The 21,749-nt window shown below is 43.8% G+C and overlaps 1 protein-coding gene across 12 annotated transcripts in view; it reads left to right on the top strand.

The window, feature by feature from the left end:
* CACNA1C (calcium voltage-gated channel subunit alpha1 C) overlaps positions 1 to 21,749 on the top strand; it is a 662,038-nt gene that overhangs the window by 502,117 nt on the left and 138,172 nt on the right. For all 12 annotated transcript variants that reach the window (XM_047065565.1, XM_047065566.1, XM_047065559.1 and 9 more), the window contains exons 10-11: positions 12,704 to 12,794; positions 20,709 to 20,735. In XM_047065565.1, the coding sequence (XP_046921521.1) occupies positions 12,704 to 12,794; positions 20,709 to 20,735 (118 nt within the window). The remainder of the gene's footprint in view (positions 1 to 12,703; positions 12,795 to 20,708; positions 20,736 to 21,749) is intronic.

Genomic DNA, 21,749 nt, shown 5'->3' with positions numbered 1-21,749 from the left:
ACACTGTAGAAGGACCTTTCAGTGCCACATGTGGGCCATTAAAATAGCAATATGGACCCAAGACTACATCCTCACCCCAGCAAGCAGGAGGAAAATCACAACTGCAATCCTCCAGCAGGCGGAGTTGGGAGATTAATTAAAGGACTTGCCACAGAAGGGGGCAAGCTGATTGATATCCTGACAGCTGCCCATAAACTCATTCATGAAATGATGGGGCTGAAGAGGCACCATGGGGTTGGGAGCTAAAGTGACTCACTTCACATAAATGCCATTAATGGAGGCAGCCTAGAAATTTAAGGTAGCAATTTACTTGCATGCTGGAAGGGAAGGCAAAGCTAAGACCCTTCCCAAGAGGTGGTGCTCCTTATTTGGGGCAGCTCCTGCTTTGTGGGTACCCACATCCTTCAAGATTGTGCTGGGCTCCTGGAGGGCTTCTTGCAGGAATCTGACCTGAGTCAAAATTATCTCAAGCAGCAAAAAACAGTGAAAGGGAAGACAGAGCCCAAGAAAAAGAGAAAATGAGACTGAATCATGAGTTCTATATAGCCTCTGTAGACAGCAAGAACAGGGCACAAAGTGTAAACCTCATCCACAGTGGAACTTTTGGATTCCAGACAAGTGGAGGGAGCTCTGGGCCTCTGCTCAGCTATGATGTTCCAGGGTGGACTTTCAGCCTCCCCATGATGTGAGGGAATGGCAAGTGAGAAAGGCAGCAGTGCTGGATGTGGGAAGAGGACTCTTCCTCTACCACCAACCAGCTTTGTGACCCCAGGCAAGTCACTGACCTTCTCTGGACCTTAACATTCCCATCTGTAAAATGAAGTCTGCCCTACCCCTTCTAACCCTGCAATGCAGGTATGATTCAGATCTCCCTTTGCAGTGGAGAAACTGAGCCACAAAGGGATGAAATACCATGTCTAAGGAACAGAACTCCAAAGTGGCAGAGACAGGATTCAAACTCCGTCCACCTTGCTCCAGAGCCCATGCTCCTAACATGCTGCTCTGCTTACTGCCTCTTCCTCTTTGCTCAGGAGAGCTGACACGGAAGCCCTGGGCAGGGTCATGAAATAAATGGCTTCTCCCAAGGACCTCCACCTGCACTTTCTGCTCCCCTTCTCCTGTCAGGGATCCAGGCACACTTGTAGGGCTCTCTAGTCCTCTCTAATGATTGGGAAAGGGCTTTGAGAGGGGAGAGAGCATAACATCTACCACAGTTCAAATGCTGGATCTTATTAGCTGCTTGCTTTGAATAAATGACTTAATTCTCTAAGCCTCAAGTTCCTGATCTACAAAATGGGAATATATAATGGGAGCATATAATCCCTCATAGGATTGTTTGAAGCTTGAATCAGTTAGCATATGTAAAGTGCATGGAATAGTAGCTGTTATTATTCTTACTATTTCTTAATACTATTAATATTAGGATAGAAATGGCAGATACTACTATTACACGTCCAAGAGTCTTTGCACTCTGAAGGGACAAGACCCTAAAATGAAGGAATGACCAGTAAACATCACTGGACTGAGTTGGAGAGGGATTGAGGACACAAGTCATTCTCTGTCCTTGTTATATCATACCACATGGGTGACCATGTACTGCGAAACCAGGCTTTGGGAATTATACTGTTCCCCACAGCCTAAAAGTAATTTGTACCTAAAAAAATTGAGTTTCCAAAGGGATCCTACACAGGAAGGCCACCATCATCCATGTCCAGAAGATCCCATCTCAACCCCAATGGCTGCAGTGAGCTCTGTTTTCCTTGGGGATGTCCATGCCCTCCTGTGTGGCCAGATGTCCTGTTTCCCCCATGGTCCCAAGGGCCTGAGAATGTTCCACACTGGCCTGCCATTCCTAATGAAGGTGGGGCAGGGTGAGGGAGGAAGAGGAAAGAGCCATGGGCTAAAGTTCAGACATTTGTTTGACCCAGCTAAACTTCCTTCCCCTGCCTCCTCCTGCCACTGCCCACCTCCCCCTGCCACTGCCCACCTCCCCCTACCCACATCCATGGCCCGACTCAGTGGCACCACAATTGTGGAGAGAAATTTTCTGCTTGAGAGCACTGGATGTTTATAGCCTGCTGAAAGCAGAGCGACCCTGGTTTTCTTCCTTGGATTATGGCTGCAGATCAAGGGCAGGCATTTATGCCTCCTCCCAGTTTATAGCAGTAATAATAATTATGATGGCACATCGTGCTTATATTGTGCCTTTTTAATAAGGCCACTTTGTTTGGCTTCTTAATATTTAATCGTGTTTTATATTTACTTTCTGATAGCTTAACATCAACCAGGTTTTAATTGCTTATATAGGGGAAGCCTTGCTGGGCCTGGGCTGGCAGGAAGCTTCTGAGAAGGCTCTGGAGGCTGTGGTACCTTTCTCTATGACCTTTCAACCCAGATAGGCTGCCATAGCTGGGCTCCATTTTGCTTTCTCTCTCCCTATCTCTTTCCTCTTCTTGGCTACAATCTACTTTTCTCCTCTCCTTCTCCCTCTCTTTCTTTCCCTTTGAAGAGACCTATAATTCATCATCTAATTTAATTTATTAATGTAAGAGATGAAGAAAATGAGACCCCAAATAATCATGTGGCTTATACAGGGTTTGGAGCTATTTCATGGCAAGACCAAGGAAGGGTCATCTTTGGTATTTCCTAGACTCACAGTACTAGGGAGATTCCTAAGACTCTCAGTTGGATAAAGACATATAAAGAGCTCCTTCACGCATCAGCCTGAGTCTGTATTTGACCATATGTTTGATCTATCAAACTACAGAAAAGTAGTAAGGAATAACTTTCCAAGTTATTTTTTCTGCAAGAGAAAATGAAATATGAAATGAAATGAAATGAAATGAAATGAAATGAAACATAACATAACATAATTTCTTCCAAGAGAGTATCCTGGGGCAGTAACCACAACCAGAATGCTGTGGGACAAAAGCCATGCCCACTGTAATACCCTGCATCACTAGTTCTTATCAATTAGTTCTCATGTATTTGAGCAGTTATTCTGGAGGTTGTCTGATGTACCCAGGAAAGCCCTGGACACAATGCCAGTCATGCTCTACCATTTACTACCTTTCACCTTGGACAAGTAAGTTCAACCTATGGGGACTACCCTTTCACTTAACCATGGGATACTACTATCTATCCTGGACCAGAGGGCTACACTGTTCAGGCTCCTGACAGAAAACAGACATACTCATTAAGTGGGTGATATAAGGAGAGGTTAAAAAAAAAACGCAGGAAGGTTTAAGGAAGTCAACAAGGGATAGCACAGTATCCTAGAGATAGCACCTATAGACCTGCTGGAAGAACCTGATGGACAAAGTGAGAGAGCAGTTTCCATAAGTCAGAGAGGGAGGTCATGAGGAGAGGGTCATGTGACCAGATCTGTGGCCTTCAGCAATAGGATGCAGCCACTCTGTACCACCCTGAACATGCCACCAGGGAAATGAATACCCCAGCCTCACTTTCCTCAGGCTTCATAGACATCCTGCTGGCACTCCCTATTGGTTGACCCAGCACAAAGCCCTAGTATAGGAGAGGTTGTTGTTTTTTTTTTTTTACAAAGATCAGCTTTCTGGACTACAGGGCATAGCAGAAAGGGATGGAGGGTGTATCTGAAGGACAAACCCTCAAGATGTCCAGCATATTAGGAGTGCCCTTAAAACTCTGTGAAGATAGAAAGTGTTATTATAGTTCCATATTTAATACCACTAGGATCTGAAAGGGAGTCCAGAGAATTCTAATATAAAGACTCTGGCCTTGAGGAAAGTATAACTTAGGGAGATAAATCTAATACTTGTACAGCAAACTATAAGAAAAACAGATTAAAATTAGTTGGTAATATTAGCAAATACATACAGTACTTACCATTTTGTAAGGTTTTTATAAATATTATTTCACTTAATCCTTACTAGAGCTTCATGAAATAAATAGTATCATTAACCTCTTTTTACATATAAGGGAACCTCAGAAAGGTTAAATAACTCACCAGAGTTTCATGGCTACAAGAGGGTGAAAATAGAACTTGAATTTACATTTTGATTTTAAATTCTCATGGATCCAAATGTTCCAGGAACTCAGAATAGGGGACTCAGTGACAGTAGGTGGTCCTGAAAAGCTCCACAAATGAGAACTGGGCCTCTAGTAATGGATGAAATTTGACTAGTTGAGGAGTCAGCACATTTTTTTTCTCTAAAGGGCCAGTTAGTAATTATTTTAGGCTTTGCAGGCCACACAGAGCCTGTATTGCAACCACTCAGCTTTGCTGCTATAGTGTGAAAGCCACCATGAACATACATAAGCAAAAAAACATAGCTGTGTTCCAGTAAAACTTTATTTACAACGTCACTCCTCATCAGGGAAATACAAATAAAAACCACACTGAGATATCACCTCACACCAGTCAGAGTGGCTAAAATGAACAAATCAGGAGACTATAGATGCTGGAGAGGATGTGGAGAAATGAGAACCCTCTTGCACTGTTGGTGGGAATGCAAACTGGTGCAGCCACTCTGGAAAACAGTATGGAGGTTCTTCAAAAAATTAAAATAGACCTACCCTATGACCCAGCAATGACACTGCTAGGAATTTACCCGAGGGATACAGGAGTGCTGATGCACAGGGGCACTTGTACCCCAATGTTTATAGCAGCACTTTCAACAATAGCCAAATTATGGAAAGAACCCAAATGTCCATCAACTGATGAATGGGTAAAGAAGTTGTGGTTTATATATACAATGGAATACTACTTGGCAATGAGAAAGAATGAAATATGGCCTTTTGTAACAACGTGGATGGAACTGGAGAATGTTATGCTAAGTGAAATAAGTCATACAGAGGAAGACAGATACCATATGTCTTCATTCTCATGTGGAGCCTAAGAAACTTAACAGAAGACCATGGGGGAGGGGAGGAGGAAAAAAAGTTACAGAGAAGGAAGGAGGCAAACCATAAGAGACTCTTAAATACTGAGAACAAACTGAGGGTTGATGGGGGTGGGAGGGGAGGGGAAAGTGGGTGATGGACATTGAGGAGGGCACCTGTTGGGATGAGCACTGGGTGTTGTATGGAAACCAATTTGACAATAAATTTCATATTAAAAATTTTAAAAAAACCAAGCAGAAGTCTGGATTTGGCCCAAGGGCTATTGTTTCCTGACCCCTGGAATATGTGAAGAGGAGGTGGACAGGGTATGATCTATGATATATCTTCAAAAGCCCAGAGGTTAGAATAAAGATGGTACATTCAAGGGACAATGAGAGGGAGGCCCAACTTGGGCAGAGGATTTCTGCAGGAAGTAACAGGAAATAAGGATGAATCAATAGCATTTTAGTCAGACAGGGCTGCCCTAACAAAGTACCACAGATAAGGTGACTTTAACAACAGAACATTACTGTCTCACAGTTCTAGAAGCTAGAAATCCAAGATCAAGATGTCACCAGGGTAGGTTTCTTCTGAGGGCCCTGAGGGAAGGGCCTACTCCAGGTCTCTCTCCATGGCTTATGGATGGCCATCTTCTCCCTGTGTCTTCACATTATCTTCTCTCTGTATGTCTCTGTGTCCAGATTTCTTCTTCTGATCAGCATACCAGTCATATTGGTTTGAACCTGCCATAATTGTATCATTTTAACTTAATTACTTCTTGAAAGACCCTTTCTGCCAATACAACTACACTCTGAGCTACAGGGGCTAGGACTTCATATGAATTTCTAAGGGGTACTCACAGCCATTACAGATAGCATGGAGCCAGATTACGGGGAGTTTTAGATTCCAGATTAGAGTCAGTGGGATAGGAAATTAGGAATCTTTTTGCATGTTAGCCATAATTCTGATTAGTAGTTTGAGAAAATGAATACTAATTATACCATTCATATGCAAAAAAAGACAATAAAATGGGCATCTGCCAATTAAATAGCAAAGTAAATTGTTCAGTTCATACAAGAGTGCATGGAAGCCTGAGAAACTAGATCCTGGCAGTCTGGCAGACCCAGAATTCAGCCCATTGGCACCATACAGCACTGCACAGCACTGGAGAAGTTCAGGTTGGGTGAGAAATGCCTTCAGCTCTGTGGGCTTCTGACACCTCTGCCACTGCCTGGGATGTCTGGCCCTGAAACACCAACCCTCTCCCAACAAAAGGAGATAAATGACAAAAGTTCATGAGTTCTCTGACCTTGGGTAATGAGATGAGTAGCTAAATTCCAAACTGAAAACCAGGCATTTCTCTGGGCAGATCTCAAGAGAGGCCAGCCGTTCCTACTGAAAGTCACAACCGAACATTGCAAAACCCCATCCCTGGGACAGTGGGTGACCAAAGATTTTAGAACTAGGCAGATTTCTTCATCTCTCCTGGGTCCATTTTTCATTTCCTCACATGGATCTTTGCTCTAATGTCACTCAGTCTATTGTGATGCATAAAAATATCTGAGACAGACAGCCTCAAGAAGCAAGGCCAGATATTTTATGTGTGCATGGTTCTCCACATATCTCCCCCTAGCCTTGGGATAGGAAGGAAGGAGGGGAAAAAGGGAGGAGGAAAAAAACAGTAAAGGAAGAGATGCCTAAGAAGATTTTGCTTACGGTTCCCTTTGTGGATTAATTGCTAAGTAACTGTAGTGACTTTCTTTTTCTTTATCAAAACCAATGTTGCTCTTACACTCAAACTTTGGTCAGAGCCCCTTCTGGAGTCATTTTTTATTTGTGTGGATGAGTATAGCCATCTTTGAACACACTTATTGCATCATGATAGCTAAATTAGATCTAATTTTTTTTTTTCTTACAGAAGACATGAATGCTAACACACTGGAACAACCTGGAGTAGATTTACCACTTGGTCATTTTTTTTTAAGTAGTATAAGGAACTGACTGGAGACATTAGTCTTACAGAGAGCTTCTCTGTTGACCATAGTTTTGGAAAGCCTGGCCAGCTGATCTGTGCAGCCATGCTTTCAAAGCACTATCTTGTGTTTAATGGGAGATTCTTAAATTTTAGTAAACCTTCAGAGGGTTTGCAAACCCAAATGTACCAGGAACTGTCGATCTTCACCATGGCTTAGATCTAGTGCTACTTTCCCAGCATGATTACCAGATTCAGATTATCCCACGTAGAAAATGGCTTATTATAATCCCCCCAGTATCCACACAGCTTTTCTCCAAGTAGGTTGGGAGAAACATTGGTTACTGTGAAACAAGAACTGTGCACCTCCCTTGAAACATAGAAATCATCTACCAGGGACATCTGGGTGGCTCAGTTGGTTAGGTATTCAACCCTTTATTTCAGCTCAGGTCATGATCTCAGGGTAGTGGGATCAAGCCCCACATTGGGCTCCACGTGGATATCAGGCATGGAGCCTGCTTAAGATTCTCTCTCTCCTTCTGCCTCTCTGTCTCAAATTAAAAAAAAAATCTACCAAGCACTGTTCAAACAAGAGTTGCCACCAAAAGAAAATGTTTGGGGGAGAGAAGACATTAATTCAAGATGCAATCAGTTGTTGGTGAGGTGGAGTCTACACAACTCATTGTAGTAGTTGTGATATTACTAAATGTGTAATTATGTTATCCACCACCTGCAATGGCAGTTGTTAATTACTCTTCCAGGAAAATCTCATTTCTTTGGGAATCCTCTCAACAGAAGTCAAGGGACAGGATAGTCCAGAAACCCAGATTTGATCCATAGTACCTGCTAACGATGAAATTAGAAAGTTATAAAACTAGCTTCCTCTCCCACATTCTTTCTCAGTATTCTCCTTAATCCATTCAAAAAGTACATTTTATTCCACAGAGGGTATGTTGTTATGACATTGTCTGCAGATGAGCAGACATCAAGCTTCACTTCACAAGGCATCAAGAGGGTTGCCTTTAGAGGAGAGGTGCCCTCAGGCACCAGGGTTCTTTGCCATCTTTCTGCCTTAGTTTCCCACCAATTCACTGTCTGAATGGCCAAAGAAGAGTCGGAGTCTCCAGCTCATCCATAGAATAAATATCTAACAATTATAATTCTCAACTTTCAACAGTTCGGGCACTCAGATTTCAAGAAGGAATCCAAGTCTCTCTCTCTCTCTCTCTAGGGCAACAAATCCCTTAAAGAATCAACTGTGATCCTGCTGTCTAAGCCCTTAGAAATAGAAACACAAACTGCATTTTCACCCATCTTATTCTCTTAGGTATTTACAGGATAAACTGTCACAAATAGGTGCTAATATTAATATGTTAATGTATTGCTCCTTCCAAGTAGGATATTTTCATTTCAGCAAGGAACCTTCAGATATATGACTTTACCCAACAGAGCAGACCTAGCAGACACTACTGAAGACTCTTAAGGGAGAGGATTTAGATGCTCTTCATATAACTTGCCAAACAGGTGGCTGCCAATTTTGCCCATATGAGATACCAGCCCTGGTCAAATTCAGTTATACACTGAGTGACCATGTATTTATCAGGCTCTATTGTTTTAAAAGTTATCATGCAGTTATTTCTGAAATTAAACAATATGGGACAGTACTGATACCAAAGCCAGAAGCTGAATAATGCTTCTGTATAACAGGTCCCAATGTTCTGGGCTTTGCTTCACTGACCAAGTGTCTCTTGTTTCCCAAGACAACTGTGTGAACAAACTTGGTGACTGGCAGACTATGTTGACCCCTTTACACCTCCAAACGACCGCTCATTATAAGATGCTTACTTCAGTGAATGTTATCATTATAAATTGAGACATATCTTCTGCTAGAAAGCAATTGGAACCAAGTCATTCATTTCAGCTCCTAACCTTCAGGGCTTTTCTTATATAGGATTTTTGAGAAGTGAGAAAAAATGCTACTGTTGTAAAGTGTCTGCTTATTCTAAGCTTTGTGTTTTAAAGATGTGTGTTTGGGACATGGCCCTTTACCTAGGTTAAAAATAAGCCTGACCCTTTTCAATCATGAACCAGTCTTCAGAATTCTCACTAACAAGCAACATTCAAGGATAGCCATTGAATGTGATCCAAGTTCCAGGGGAAGTGGATAAAATAAAGAAACACCTAAAAACTTGGATTGACCTTCCTCTTCATGCCTTTTCCTGGAACTGATGGGACTACCTACCCATTCCTCATCAGGGCACATGCTTCCTCTCCTGAGTGGTAACAGATTTTCCACCTCATTAATAAGTTGTGACTAAGCCTCACTCACCACTGGTCCCCAGCAATCTCCATAGAGGCCTGGCAGAGGTGCAGTCAACACTAATTTTGTCAGAATGGGAAAATTCTCTTTCTCTGGAATTAGATAAAGCATTTGACATCCAGAACTCAAAGTCTGTTGCAGAATACAGAACTCCCCCTCTTCCATTTGTGGCAATCAGTGTTTTTACAATCTCCTTAGTACCTTCTTCTTCAACCAGAGCCCAGAGCCAAAAGAAGCTGACACAACTCTTCTCCCTTATACACCAAACTCCTCCAAAGACCACCCATTGACAAGCAACTGAGCAACTTCTTTGCCTGTTTAAACTGATTGAAAGCAGATATGTATGTGTTGAATATGATCAGGCCTGAAGCACTTGGTGGATCTTTATTGAATGGGACTGAGTAGTTGAATTGGACAAAGGAACAAATAGATCCATGGATTGTTTTCCATCTGCAAGTGACATGATCTGGGTGTAAGTAGTAAGAGAGGGGTAGATCCACTACAGGTGGGGAAGAGGTCAAGTCACCTGGCTATTGGGTAAGAGTGATAGGGCACACCAATGCTGTAGTTTGATTTTAGCAGTTACCCCAGTGGAGCCTGTAAAAGAAGCACCTCCCTAGGGAGGCAGCAGGGATGGGTGACAGTATCTCCTAGGAAACTCTTCCCTCAAAGCCACTAACTAGATAGACCAGTGGAGACTGAAGCTTCTTCTGGAGTAATTCCTTCTCCTCAGGGTCCATCTTTTGTTTTGTGTCATTAATTCATGTAATTTGGGGTTTTGGTTCTATTTTGTTATGTTTTCTTGTGTGTTTTTGATTTATGGCTTTTTACAATTTTCTTAGTTTATGTTCAGGGATTAAAATGGATGTTCTATGTGAAAGCTGAGTTCCTTGTTTCTTTCTTTTGCCCGTGGCTGACTGCATGCTCTCTGTTGATGTCTTGTTCCTGGTCTTGACTCCATCTTGTCTGTGAAAGGAAGCACTCCAGCGGGCTTGCTTGATCAGAAGAAAGGGAAGTTTGCTTGGTTTAGTCACTCCACAGAAACCCATGGTAATGTTCCCCTGTGTTCTATGTGTGTAAATATGCATTGGTACATACCAGACTGGAGGGGAGGGTATTTTTCTTGATGGCTTGTGATACAGTGGTCCTGTATGTGTGTGTCTGTGTGTATGTGTGTGTGTGTCTGTGTGTGTGTGTGTGTGTGTGTGTGTGGGTGTATGTAAGGGTATGGTAACCTTCCCCACTCAAAGCCAGTGAGTGCCTTATCATCTCTTAATATGTATAAAGTCAGCAAACATGACTTTATACATGACAAAACAAACAGCAAAGCTGATTGCAGCAGCTATTCCTTTATGGAACCCTTCCTTTGGATAGTACCACCCAAGATTAAGGTCACTGTAAATGCCAACTTGATACTGATACAGGCAGTTCCTTGATTTAGAAGATGATATGGTTCCTCCTTAAAGCCCAGGCATACCCACTTCTAATTTGGTTGTCTTTCCAAGCCTAGCACCATCCCCATCATACTACTCCAGTAGCACAAAAGGGGCTCTCTGGGAGCAAAGTGTCTCAAAGTCAGAGCTCTATAACTTTAAAGAATGATGCCTGAAGAATTAAAGTAACCTTAGGTCAGAGAGGGCCAGAGATAGATGAAGTGAAAGAGTGAAGGCTCTTCAATTGTATGAAGGCTCTTCAATTGTATGAATGTATGGATGGATGTAACAAGGAACCTGACAAGCTCTGAAAGTGCTGTCTTCCCTGCTCACAGTGCTAAAACCATCCCTAAGGTCTGGCCTCACATACCAGCTCCCTCAGACATCAGGCTACAAAGGGAGTCTAAATGCTATAAAATTGAACACCATCATTTGGCTATTCACCACGCTCCTTTGATGCTTCCAGAGCCTTATTTGGCTATAAGAGCCCTGTCTTACGGTGTAGAGTGAGCAGTTGGTCAATAAGGGACAATTGAGATGAGCATGGTGAAGGGGGTCATGATACTTGTGCTTCCAACCAAGTCCTACTCCAAACCCACTGTGTGAATGTGAGAATCTTCCCTTCCCTGTTTTGTAAAGTGAAGGGAACAAGTTATAGCTGGGTAATATCTAAAGTCTCATCCAATGACAACCTTCTTTGAAATGGCATCCAGATTTCTTTTTACCCAACTGTATTAAAAGTGAATCCTAGGGTGGAGAGGTCAAACATATGGTAAGTCATGGGTTCCTATTTGTATCTTGCATGTTCCTGAAAGGAGTGTCTTCTCACCCACCCATCTTGTCTTCATCCAAAATAAAAGAACCTTGGAAATTTTCCATCCAACAACATTATCCATATAACCAGTAGAAGCTTTTCCTGGGCTGTGGTGGCCCCATGGTGATTTGTCACATGGTGCCACATCACCTGATACCATACCCTCATTAACTGAAAATTCTGTGGCTGCTGAGGGTTAGTGATTTTCTCACCACATGAGGAGTTCTGTTCTGCAAGAAGAATGGAACCAGGACCAATGCTATAATGACCCCTCTGAAGAACAAGGGTTACCAAAAATAAAACTTGTTGTGTCATATTAAAAGGGTAAGAAACGGTGGAGAAGAAGAATTCTCTTGAGTAAAACTTTTATTTGGAATAAAGAATAATAATACATGGCTTCTCTAAGCCACCACACTGGGTTGCAAGCTAGATGACTCCTGCTGCTCTGGAAATCTAGCCCACTGCTGCCTTGGGAAGAGAGTGTAGATTGACTGGACAGGTTGGCACCAGTGGAATTAGATGGTTTATATCCAAAGTCAGCCTGTTGGGATGGGAACGTCAGATTTACTGGAAGGGGAAATAATATCCCAACCTATCTTTAGTCTATCTTCAAGTCACATTTAAATTTAATTGGTGGATTCCACAGTTGTGATCCTCATTCTTGGTATCTGTAGTGCTAGTTTGAATCTTAGTACATGATTCTGGTAATAGCCATTTATTTCAAGCTCCCTATTTCAGGTATGGTCCTAGATACACCCAGTACGCACTACAAGACAGGGAGCAGTCTTCCACATCCATATAGTAGTTCATGAGGCAACAAAAACACCCTTTCTACAAATAAGCTGGACCCTAAATTTGGGGATTAAGCCCCTTAGAAGTGATGGGTGGGGAAAAAAGCAAAATAAAATATTTTCATGAAAGCTCTTCTTTTTATGGCTAGTAGTGGATGCAAATAGAAAACTTTTCTATTGTAGGAAAAGGTAGAAAAGGATTCAGTGATCACTGTTTTCAAGAAACAACTGATCTTATCACCATATTTCCTCCCAAATCCTATGAGTTTGAGTGTCCTTGGCAGCAAAACTTACCCTAGACAAGCATCAGGCATGTTGGTCAAGGAAACCCCCAAACTTGGCCATGGCACTGTTCACAGCAGCACCACTGTACCCCACTATTAGATGCTGCTCAGGCTTTCATCCTCCCAAGCAGCACACAGTCTTGAAATAGGGTGTTGTGCAAACTAATGCTCTTCTCTCCCCTTTCCTTCCCACCCTCAATGCCTTGCATCCCTTTGACTCTTATAGTGAGCATGCCCACAAGTGAGACCGAGTCTGTCAACACCGAAAACGTGGCTGGAGGTGACATCGAGGGAGAGAACTGCGGGGCCAGGCTGGCGTGAGTAGGCACGGCGAGCCCAGGGACTGGGGCTTTTCCAGGTGTGCGGGAAGGGATGCTGTGTCCTGAAATCACAATGGCTTGGCCCATTGTGGTTGAGGCAGAGGTCAGAGAAACATAAATCTCAGGTGGTGACTTGTGTGAGAAAAGACTGCCCTGGGTTGAGTATGGCTCCTAGGCAGGGGGAAGAGTCTTAACATTAAAGCCAGTCTCCAATTCTGCACTCCTGTAAGGGTCTGACTCATGGATTTCAAGCCCCTGTGCATTACATCAGTGAAATATGGGGTGGTGGGGGGTTAGAGGTGGCTCCAAAGTCTGTTTCTTCCCAGCCTCTCTCACCCCCTGTCACATGAGACACCTATGTGAGGGTCCCTGGGTCCTGCTGGTAAATGTGACCTGGAATAAGAAGATACAGGTAAGAAAATAACCTGGGAGCTAATAAACATGTTGGTCCTTATCTGCAACTCTAGTTACCCACCTAGTAAAGGGAAATAGAGATTCCTGAAGTGCAACCTTGAGTTATTGCAGAATTCATCAGTGTTTAGCCTGGAACGTGGCCAGTTACCTCCTCCAAAAGCAGCTCCAGCCTAGATACCTATGACTTCCCTTTCCCTGGGTCAGACCCCAGGACATAGGCTTTGGTGAGTGACTCACCCAGGACTGGGCCAGGTGCATTAGAGGAACAGTTCACACATGAATTATCACAATCACCCATCTTAGTTTTATCTTAAAAATGGAAACCAGTAGTCCCTGGGAAATGTTCCTCCACCAAAGGACGAAGGGAAAAAATAGTTTAACTGCTAAAAATAAGCAAACTGCTGGTTCTGTTACCAGCATCTCAGCAGAGTCCAAAGATTAAAGTTATATTCTGTCAGGGATTCACATTGACCTTGAGAATGAGGCCTCATGGAACATTCAGGATCTGCTTTGGGAAGTGGAACTTACTCTTCTTGTTGACTTTGTAGTATAAGAACTGTAAACTCACCTTGGTCCCTGAAAAGCACTGCATGCAGAAGGCTCTGAGTAGGACCAGTCCCAAATAAAATTAGTTTCAAAATCATTCCATCAGTGAAACAGTATCTTATTTCACCCTTCATTCCTGAAATGACTCAATGGTGTGAGCAAACCCCAACCCTTTTAAAAAGATTCTCCATAGATAAGTCTAAACAGAAGCCATGCCAGCCTTGAGAATGATCTCCAAGCCAAAGGAGAAGGGAAAACAAGGCTTAAGAACAGACCAGCTCTTGCAACTTCTATTTCCAGGGTACACAGGGCCTTCAGTATCACTCACTCTGACAGTGGCACCAGGGAGTCTGTACTGCAGATTTCTCGGCATCATTGGGAAGCAATTATTGTCAAAATGTTGTTAAAATACGGGGCTAATTACATTTTTAAACAGCAGTCCAAGCCTTTCCCTCTTCTCCTTTTGGAACCATACAAAGCAAGCACTCAAGTTTTTGCAAATGGGCCCCAGCAAACCCTCTAAGTCTGTCAGGCCTTTCTCTGGTCTTTATAACATGGAGGACCCTGCAACTCCGGCTTTTAGGCATAGCCCAAGTTGCAGACCAGGAGGGACCAGGGGAGTTCCCAGCTCTAGGAAGTCACTTGAGAGTACATTTCAGGAGAGTATGGTGGCTCTGTTGGAGGGTGATTATGATTATCCCCCAGAGAGGGAAGCTGGCACCTCTAGTATACCTGTCATTTCTTTGAGGACACATTCTGCAGGCTGGGAGAGCTCTGTAGAAATGGTTCCTATTATCCTTATGAATATCCACATTGATGCATCTACTCTGTGCATATAAAATACCTAGACACATTACCAGAACTATAATATATACCTAATAAATTATGGTCTTTCCACCATCTCTCTACTCACCCCCACCCCACTCCCTGCCTCAGCCAACCATGGGATAAGACCACCAACATTCCTGGTGGGAAACACAGTGTGAGAACTGACTGGAGACTGAGACTGGGTCTTATGGGAAGGAGACAGTGAGGGTCTAGCATTTTTAAAGCTAAGAGTTAAAAGGCTTGTGTGGTTGGATGAGACCAGGATGAGAATTTATAGGCAGTGAGAAGGCCTGATGAAGATGGTTCCTGAGGGGGTGGGGGCACAGAGAAAAAGGAACTACAGTATATTTTTGGGGGGAGATGGAGGTGATTAAAAAGAAGGAGCCATCAAAGTTTGAAGACAGTAAGGATGTTGAAGTAGAATTTGAAGCAGGGGTCCAACCAAGGGGCTTGCAGGTACTATGCAGGCAATAGGATATAGAGGTCCAAGGTGCAGCTGTGAACAGGGATGGAGCCACACACTTGAGGTTATCAGTATAAGAGCTATTAATGAGGGTATAGGACAAGGGTTGTTCATAGAGGAATAGAGTCAGAAGGCCAAGGGCCGAACCTTGGGAACCTGACACACAGAAGAATAAGAACAAGTAAATGAAACAAATGAAGAGATGTTAAGGGAATAGACAGCAGCACTTGCCTGGAATCCATGGGAGAAAGAATTTCTTTTTTTTTTTTTTTTCAACGTTTTTTATTTATTTTTGGGACAGAGAGAGACAGAGCATGAACGGGGGAGGGGCAGAGAGAGAGAGGGAGACACAGAATCGGAAACAGGCTCCAGGCTCCGAGCCATCAGCCCAGAGCCTGACGCGGGGCTCGAACTCACGGACCGCGAGATCGTGACCTGGCTGAAGTCGAACGCTTAACCGACTGCGCCACCCAGGCGCCCCGGGAGAAAGAATTTCAAGAGAGAACTGTTTACTTGTACATTCATTCAAAGTATGCCCAGCTTGGTGCTAAGTGATGGTGATACATAGCAGTAGAAAGATTGATATCATCTCATTGGAGTTTATAATCTGTGTGGAAGTGACATTAAACAAGTGAATAAGTCACTGTAAACAGGGTGTTAAGAAGGAAAAGTATATTGTAGGGCTAATAACCGGTTAGACTGGCAACTTTTTTGAAGAATTAAATTTAAGCTGAGAAGTGAAGGGTGAAAATACATTATTGAAGTGAAGAGTAAGGAAGAATGTTCCAGTCAAAGGCAACAGTGTGTTTCAAGGCCTTTGGATGGAAGAACTGAGAGGCCAGTGTGGTCAGGGCAGAGCATGCGGGAAGAGACAGGGAGTTGAGGCTGGAGATGGGCATGGCCTGGTAGACCCCTTAATGATCTTTGTCTCTGTTACAAGACTGTGAGAAGTCATTGAATATGAGAAGTCACAAGAACATGGAGCTGGGTAGGGAGGCTGATTTGGTTTGTTTTGCATTCTTGAAGGATCACTTGGATGTGAGGAAAAGAATAGGTAGAAGCAATGCCAACATGGAAGCAGACACACAGTAAAGCATCATCAGTAGCAATTACTGAGGTGTGAGGTGATGGTGGCCTAGGCTAGAGTCACATGTGGAGATTAAAAAGTGGTTGGGTTATTTGTGTGTTCTGGAGCCATACTCTATAAGACTTGTTTGTGGGAGTTGGAGTCTTAGAAAAGGAGAGGAGTGGGAATGAGCCAGTGTAGGGCACTTGCTCCAGAAGTGAGGCCATGAAAGGGAGAGAAGAAAATAAGATGGCAGAAAGGAAGGCAGCAGTGGCCAAGTAAGGGCTTGTAAACACTGGGACAATCTTTATGGCAAAGAAGAGGCCAGTGAAAGGGGAGGGTCTAAGGATGCCAGAATGGAAATGAGTGATTATTGGAAGGCATTGCCTAAAAGGAGAAGGTTGACTTCAAAGACGCAGTTGGAGACACAAGATTTACAAAGGAAGAAGGAGTTCCTTATCTCTGGGACTAATTGGAAGATAGAAAAAGAAACCTGGCATCAGCAGCCCTGAGGTCAAGTCTCAATCAGCCACCAACTAGCCATGTGACCTCAACCAAAGCACCTCCCCTCTGAGTCTTGGTCTCTCCCTCTGGGACACAAAGGAGTTGTCCTGGTTGTTGGCTCAGAGTGCTGTTAGCAGAGGCCTAGGGCCCCTGGGAGCCACCTGCAGGGGCTACTGCAGAAGGGGACCACTTTCACCTCTTTTACATATTGGGCTTCCATGTAAGATTTCATATGAATAAAACATTCTACAACTTGATAAATTGCAAACCATAGATCCAGGTGATATCTAAGGATCCCTTCCAAGCTCTCAAATTCTACAGTTCTATAACAAATATAAAATCCAAAATAGGCTCCAATGCAGAGTGAATGATAGGAGTCATACCAAATTATCTGTCATTTCATCACAGAAAGTGGGGGTTAGGTGTCTTAGGAACCTGAAGAACAGTACAGTTTCAAACTAGTGAGTCACCAAGAGGTCACTAAAAGATTGCTGAGCATTGCTGAAGCCACAGTGGAGCCTGACATCGTAAATGTGAAGTCAGCCTCACAGAAAAATTCAACATATTTTTTGGCAGGCTATGTGGCCCAGAAGCACTAAAAACAGAGAGTGGTGTGAACCAGGGTGGCAGTTTAGCAAGACAGGCAAAGTAGAAGTCCCAGGTACTGTGTGGAGAGCAACATCAATGTGACCCTGGGGCCAACCTGAGAACTGGAAGTTAAGCCTGACATTAACCTGAGAACCCTACAAGGGTGTGAATGATAGGGAAGACATAGTGAGGGCAAAGATTGGGTTCGGAGGAAGAGCAGGAGGATTAATAGAGAAGGTGACTCTGTCCAGAATGTGGAGTGACTGAGCTAAGCATCCAGTTGGAGCAGTGTTCTGTGATGACAAGGTCCATTACCCTTCTAGAAATAATATCTGTGAATGGTGTTGAAGTTGTGGAGTCCAGGAGGTTGAGTCAGATGTGTGTCAACCTGGATGGTGACCACTGTGCCATCTGACTTAGGTTAGAAGCAAATTGGGACAATTTAGGGAAATACTATTTCATACAGCAAGTAGTAAATATATGGTTCTCATTACTCTAGGAAGGAAAGAAAGTCTGAAATATAAATAGTTCCCAAGAAGTAAGTAGTTAAGCAAAACAAAAGGAGTTTGGATTTGTCTTCAATTTTGAAACTTAATATCAACAAAGAAAATCATGGCTTCCTAGAAGGTTTGTCTTGGAGGCTTGGGTAGAGAAAGTATCCTGGGTTGAAGGAACTTCAAGTCCAAACCAGTAGAATTGTTCTGATGAGCATGAGTTACTTTCTCCACCTCCCTGCTCTCCTTCAGGAAGCCATTTAAAACACAAGGTAGGGATTGTACCTCACTAGGATAACAATGATAGAAAAAGCCAAGAAGACTTCTAAGCAAGTTGTGCGTACCCCATTGGGGTTTGGAAGACCTCTACTGTTCTGAGGAATCTGAAGTGGTTTAAAAACCGGTGGAAGGAAGCAGCATTTACCACATGTCAGCCAGACCAGGGTGTGGACTGGTACCATGGTACAAGGCACCCAGGTGCTCTGGTGCTTGCTTACTCACACAGTAGGACAGACCAGCCTTCCAAACCCTGAGCCAGTGGTTACTTCCCACAAGGTGAAGTTGCTGAGCAATGGGATCCCTCTGTTTTCATGAAGTGTGGTCCTACAGTTGTCTCCTACCTATAGGAGGGAGTATGGAGAAATTCAGACGCTTGGCCTTTACAGAGTTCTAACCTCAGCTCTCCAAGGACTGAAGTTTCCTTTGTCTCCAGATGTTGCCACTTGAGCAGTACCCTCCCCATTTCTTAAGTAATATGATACTTAAAAGGTAATGAACATTTCTGACCCAGTGAACCTAAAATTACATTCATAATCCCCTGAGAAGAGCAGCAACAATAATAGGCTTTGAGTGTGGTATCCAGAGTTATACATCAGGACTTGAAACTAAGTGGAAAGGAAAGTCCTACTCTATTTCCTCCTCTTCAGAATGTTCCAGAATGCCACAGAAGGACCCATAGCTGATGACCATGCTGGAACTAGGACTAGCACCTCATTTCAAACACCTCAGCTCTGATCCCCCTCTATGCCCACTCCCCAGAGTCATTTACCTGGGAGATATGATATTTGGTTTTAAGAACCCACTTTTGCTGATCCACTTGGACTGAGAGAGACCCTTACAGGAAAGAGCACGTGGTCTGCATTAAAGGACACCCTAGAGAGGATCACTGAGACATTTCTGAAAGAAGGCCTGGGGCCAGACCAGGTTCTGTAGACAGAGTCACAAGACTAAAGCCCGCGGTCATCCACTTTGGCTTATGCCTAACAGCAAGGAGAGTCAACTCTCCAAAAGTAAGCCTAGAGAAGACCCTGAAGGTCCCCAAGCTCAGCATGGCCTGCTGGAGAAGAGAGGACCCCAGATTCCCTAACACCCAGTTAGCATCTGGAAAACATTTGTTTCTCCCATTAAACCGTGGCTCTAAATAAAAATGCTGTCCTTGGCTCCCGGTCCCCTTCCCACACACTTTGTTAACATGTGATTAAACACTCCAGCCCTAGCAGGCAGTCTTAGGGGTGGGGAAAGGTTATTAGCTAGTGGTTCAGAGCAGTAAAGGCACTTGGCTAGGATTCTCAGTGCCCCAGAGATATAATTATCTCACACACGATGGCTTTGCCACCTGTCACATCTTCTGTTAATTTTTTTTAATAAAAAATAATGAGAGGGGTTGTTTTCTTGCTATGTGACACAGCTTGCTTTGTGCTGAGCTAGGACAACACAGGCTTGCAGCAGTTGCCTCCTGAACTCCCTGCTCATGTTTTCTCTCTGCATCTGTCTTTGTCTCCCTACCAATGTCTCTGTCACTTTCTTCCTCCCCAACTTACATTCTGCATCCATCAGGGTATCCATCTGAGCATGGTTGCTCCACCTACAATCTCTCCACCTTACTCCCTTAACACCAAGGCTTTTCTGATACATTGTCTTCAATTGTTTTGTCTCAAATGCTTACATTCCCTGCCCCCACCCCTTCTTCCCTCCTTCTCCCCTCTCTCCTTCCTCCCTTCTCCCAGCCTTCCTCCTCCTAGTCTCCTGTGGACTCTCCTATATGAAGTTGGTAGCCTCAGGGCCTCCTTGAAGATTCCTCCTTCCCCATTCAATGACCCTTTGAGTCACACCTGTCCTATGCTTTCACCTGGAAGTTCCCCATGTCTTTAAGGCTGCACATAACTGTCAGTTTCCTGAGCTTCTGACAGGACCTGTGGCTGTTCCTTTAGGCCCAGCCGCAGCCCTCAGGCCAGGATTGTAATGGCCTTTCAGTTCCCAGCTGGCTTCTATTGCTTATCTTCACTTCATACCCCAGCATTGGCTGGGATCCTGTTCAGACAGCAGTGGGGTCTGTGATGACGTGCTCCTGCCTCTGGTTTCCAACTGGTGAGACTTTCACATCTGCAGAGAGACCTTCCTGTCCTCCATGGCTCTCATCAAGGTGCAGCATTCCCTACACACAGCCTAACCTAACTTCATGGGACCTGCTGAGCAGATGCTGTTTGCCACATGGCGCCTCCAGAGACTCTCCAGAGAGTGTTGCTTCCACTTAGAAAATACTGGGTTTGTAGACTTGTCAGGCGTTGGTTTTCACATTCATACACACAAACGTGCCAGGAGATGTTGACAAATAGGGTTTTGACTCTTCAGAGTTGTTCTACTTCACTCCACACATCCATCCAGTGCCCATTTATAGTCATGCAGGGACATCAAACTTCTCTAGAATTGCTGAATATCTTTTAAATGGAAGATGGGGCGCCTGGGTGGCGCAGTCGGTTAAGCGTCCGACTTCAGCCAGGTCACGATCTCGCGGTCCGTGAGTTCGAGCCCCGCGGCAGGCTCTGGGCTGATGGCTCGGAGCCTGGAGCCTGTTTCCGATTCTGTGTCTCCCTCTCTCTCTGCCCCTCCCCCGTTCATGCTCTGTCTCTCTCTGTCCCAAAAATAAATAAAAAAACGTTGAAAAAAAAAATTTAAATGGAAGAATATGCATATGTGTCATTTTGTAACATCTGCTTTTTCTCTTTCAGCCATCGGATTTCCAAATCAAAGTTCAGGTGAGTGAGATGCATGTTCATCTTCTTTCCTACTGCCCACCAGCTCTCTCCCTATGCTTTTGGGTAGCCCAAGGTAATACCTACCGGGTGGGGCAGTATAGTGAGGGTTTTCTTCTACGGAGTAAATGCTCTCTTCTGTACAGCTACGAAGAAAAGTCCTTTAAATCAGATCCAGCATATAATTCAAGGGTTGATATTTGTTGAATTTTCTTTGCCAGTCTTTTTGGCAGCACCATCTCTAGGAGGTTGTGAAACCCAATGTGTTTCCCTTATAAGATAAAGTCCAATTAAAATAAATGTAATATGGACACTTGCTGTTCTTGCCTACTTCATGTTTGTGGAACACAGTGAGAAATGAACTGTAAGGACTATGGAATGCACATAGGATAACTACACCTTTCTGCTTCACAGGATCTGTGGTCTTCAGCCCCAGATCTGCCTTTCTAGCCTCACCTCCCGTGCTCCTCTGCACATAGTCTTTGTTCCCACCACATGGAATGGTTAATTTCTTGCAGTCACCAGAATGTTCCCTGTCCTCTCAGACATCAAGGCCTTTGCATGTAGGCTTTCTTCTACCTGAATCACTGTGTCCACATGTCTTCATTCGGAGAATTCAGATTTTTGTTAAGAACCTCAAATGTTACTACATCTACCACATTCTCTGCAAACTCTCCAGGAGAAGTTACTCACCTCTCTCCATTCTCATAGTGCTTTCTTCATTCATACCTCTATCACAGCACTTAACATACTACACTCCAGTTATTGGTTCATAGGCCTATCTTTTTCAATAGCCCCTGCATGCCTCAGAGAGCCTAGCTAAGTGCTGGTCCAAGAGTAGGCTGTCCATACATGTATGTTGAATGCAAGAATGAATGGATTTGTGGAGTGGGGATGTGAATTTTCTCCCACAAAGCTTCTACATGCCAAAAATATTCGTTGTTTATGTTTTGTAATTGATCTAATCTTGCTTCCCTAGCCTCACCTACTGTGTAGCAGGAGCATAAATAACACTAA

The sequence above is a fragment of the Lynx rufus genome, unplaced genomic scaffold, assembly GCF_022079265.1.
Source record: "Lynx rufus isolate CCGP_SWC_20201006 ecotype Redwood Valley unplaced genomic scaffold, mLynRuf1.p SCAF_7, whole genome shotgun sequence".
Classification (NCBI taxonomy): domain Eukaryota; kingdom Metazoa; phylum Chordata; class Mammalia; order Carnivora; family Felidae; genus Lynx; species Lynx rufus.
This window is presented reverse-complemented; position numbering and strand designations above follow the sequence as displayed.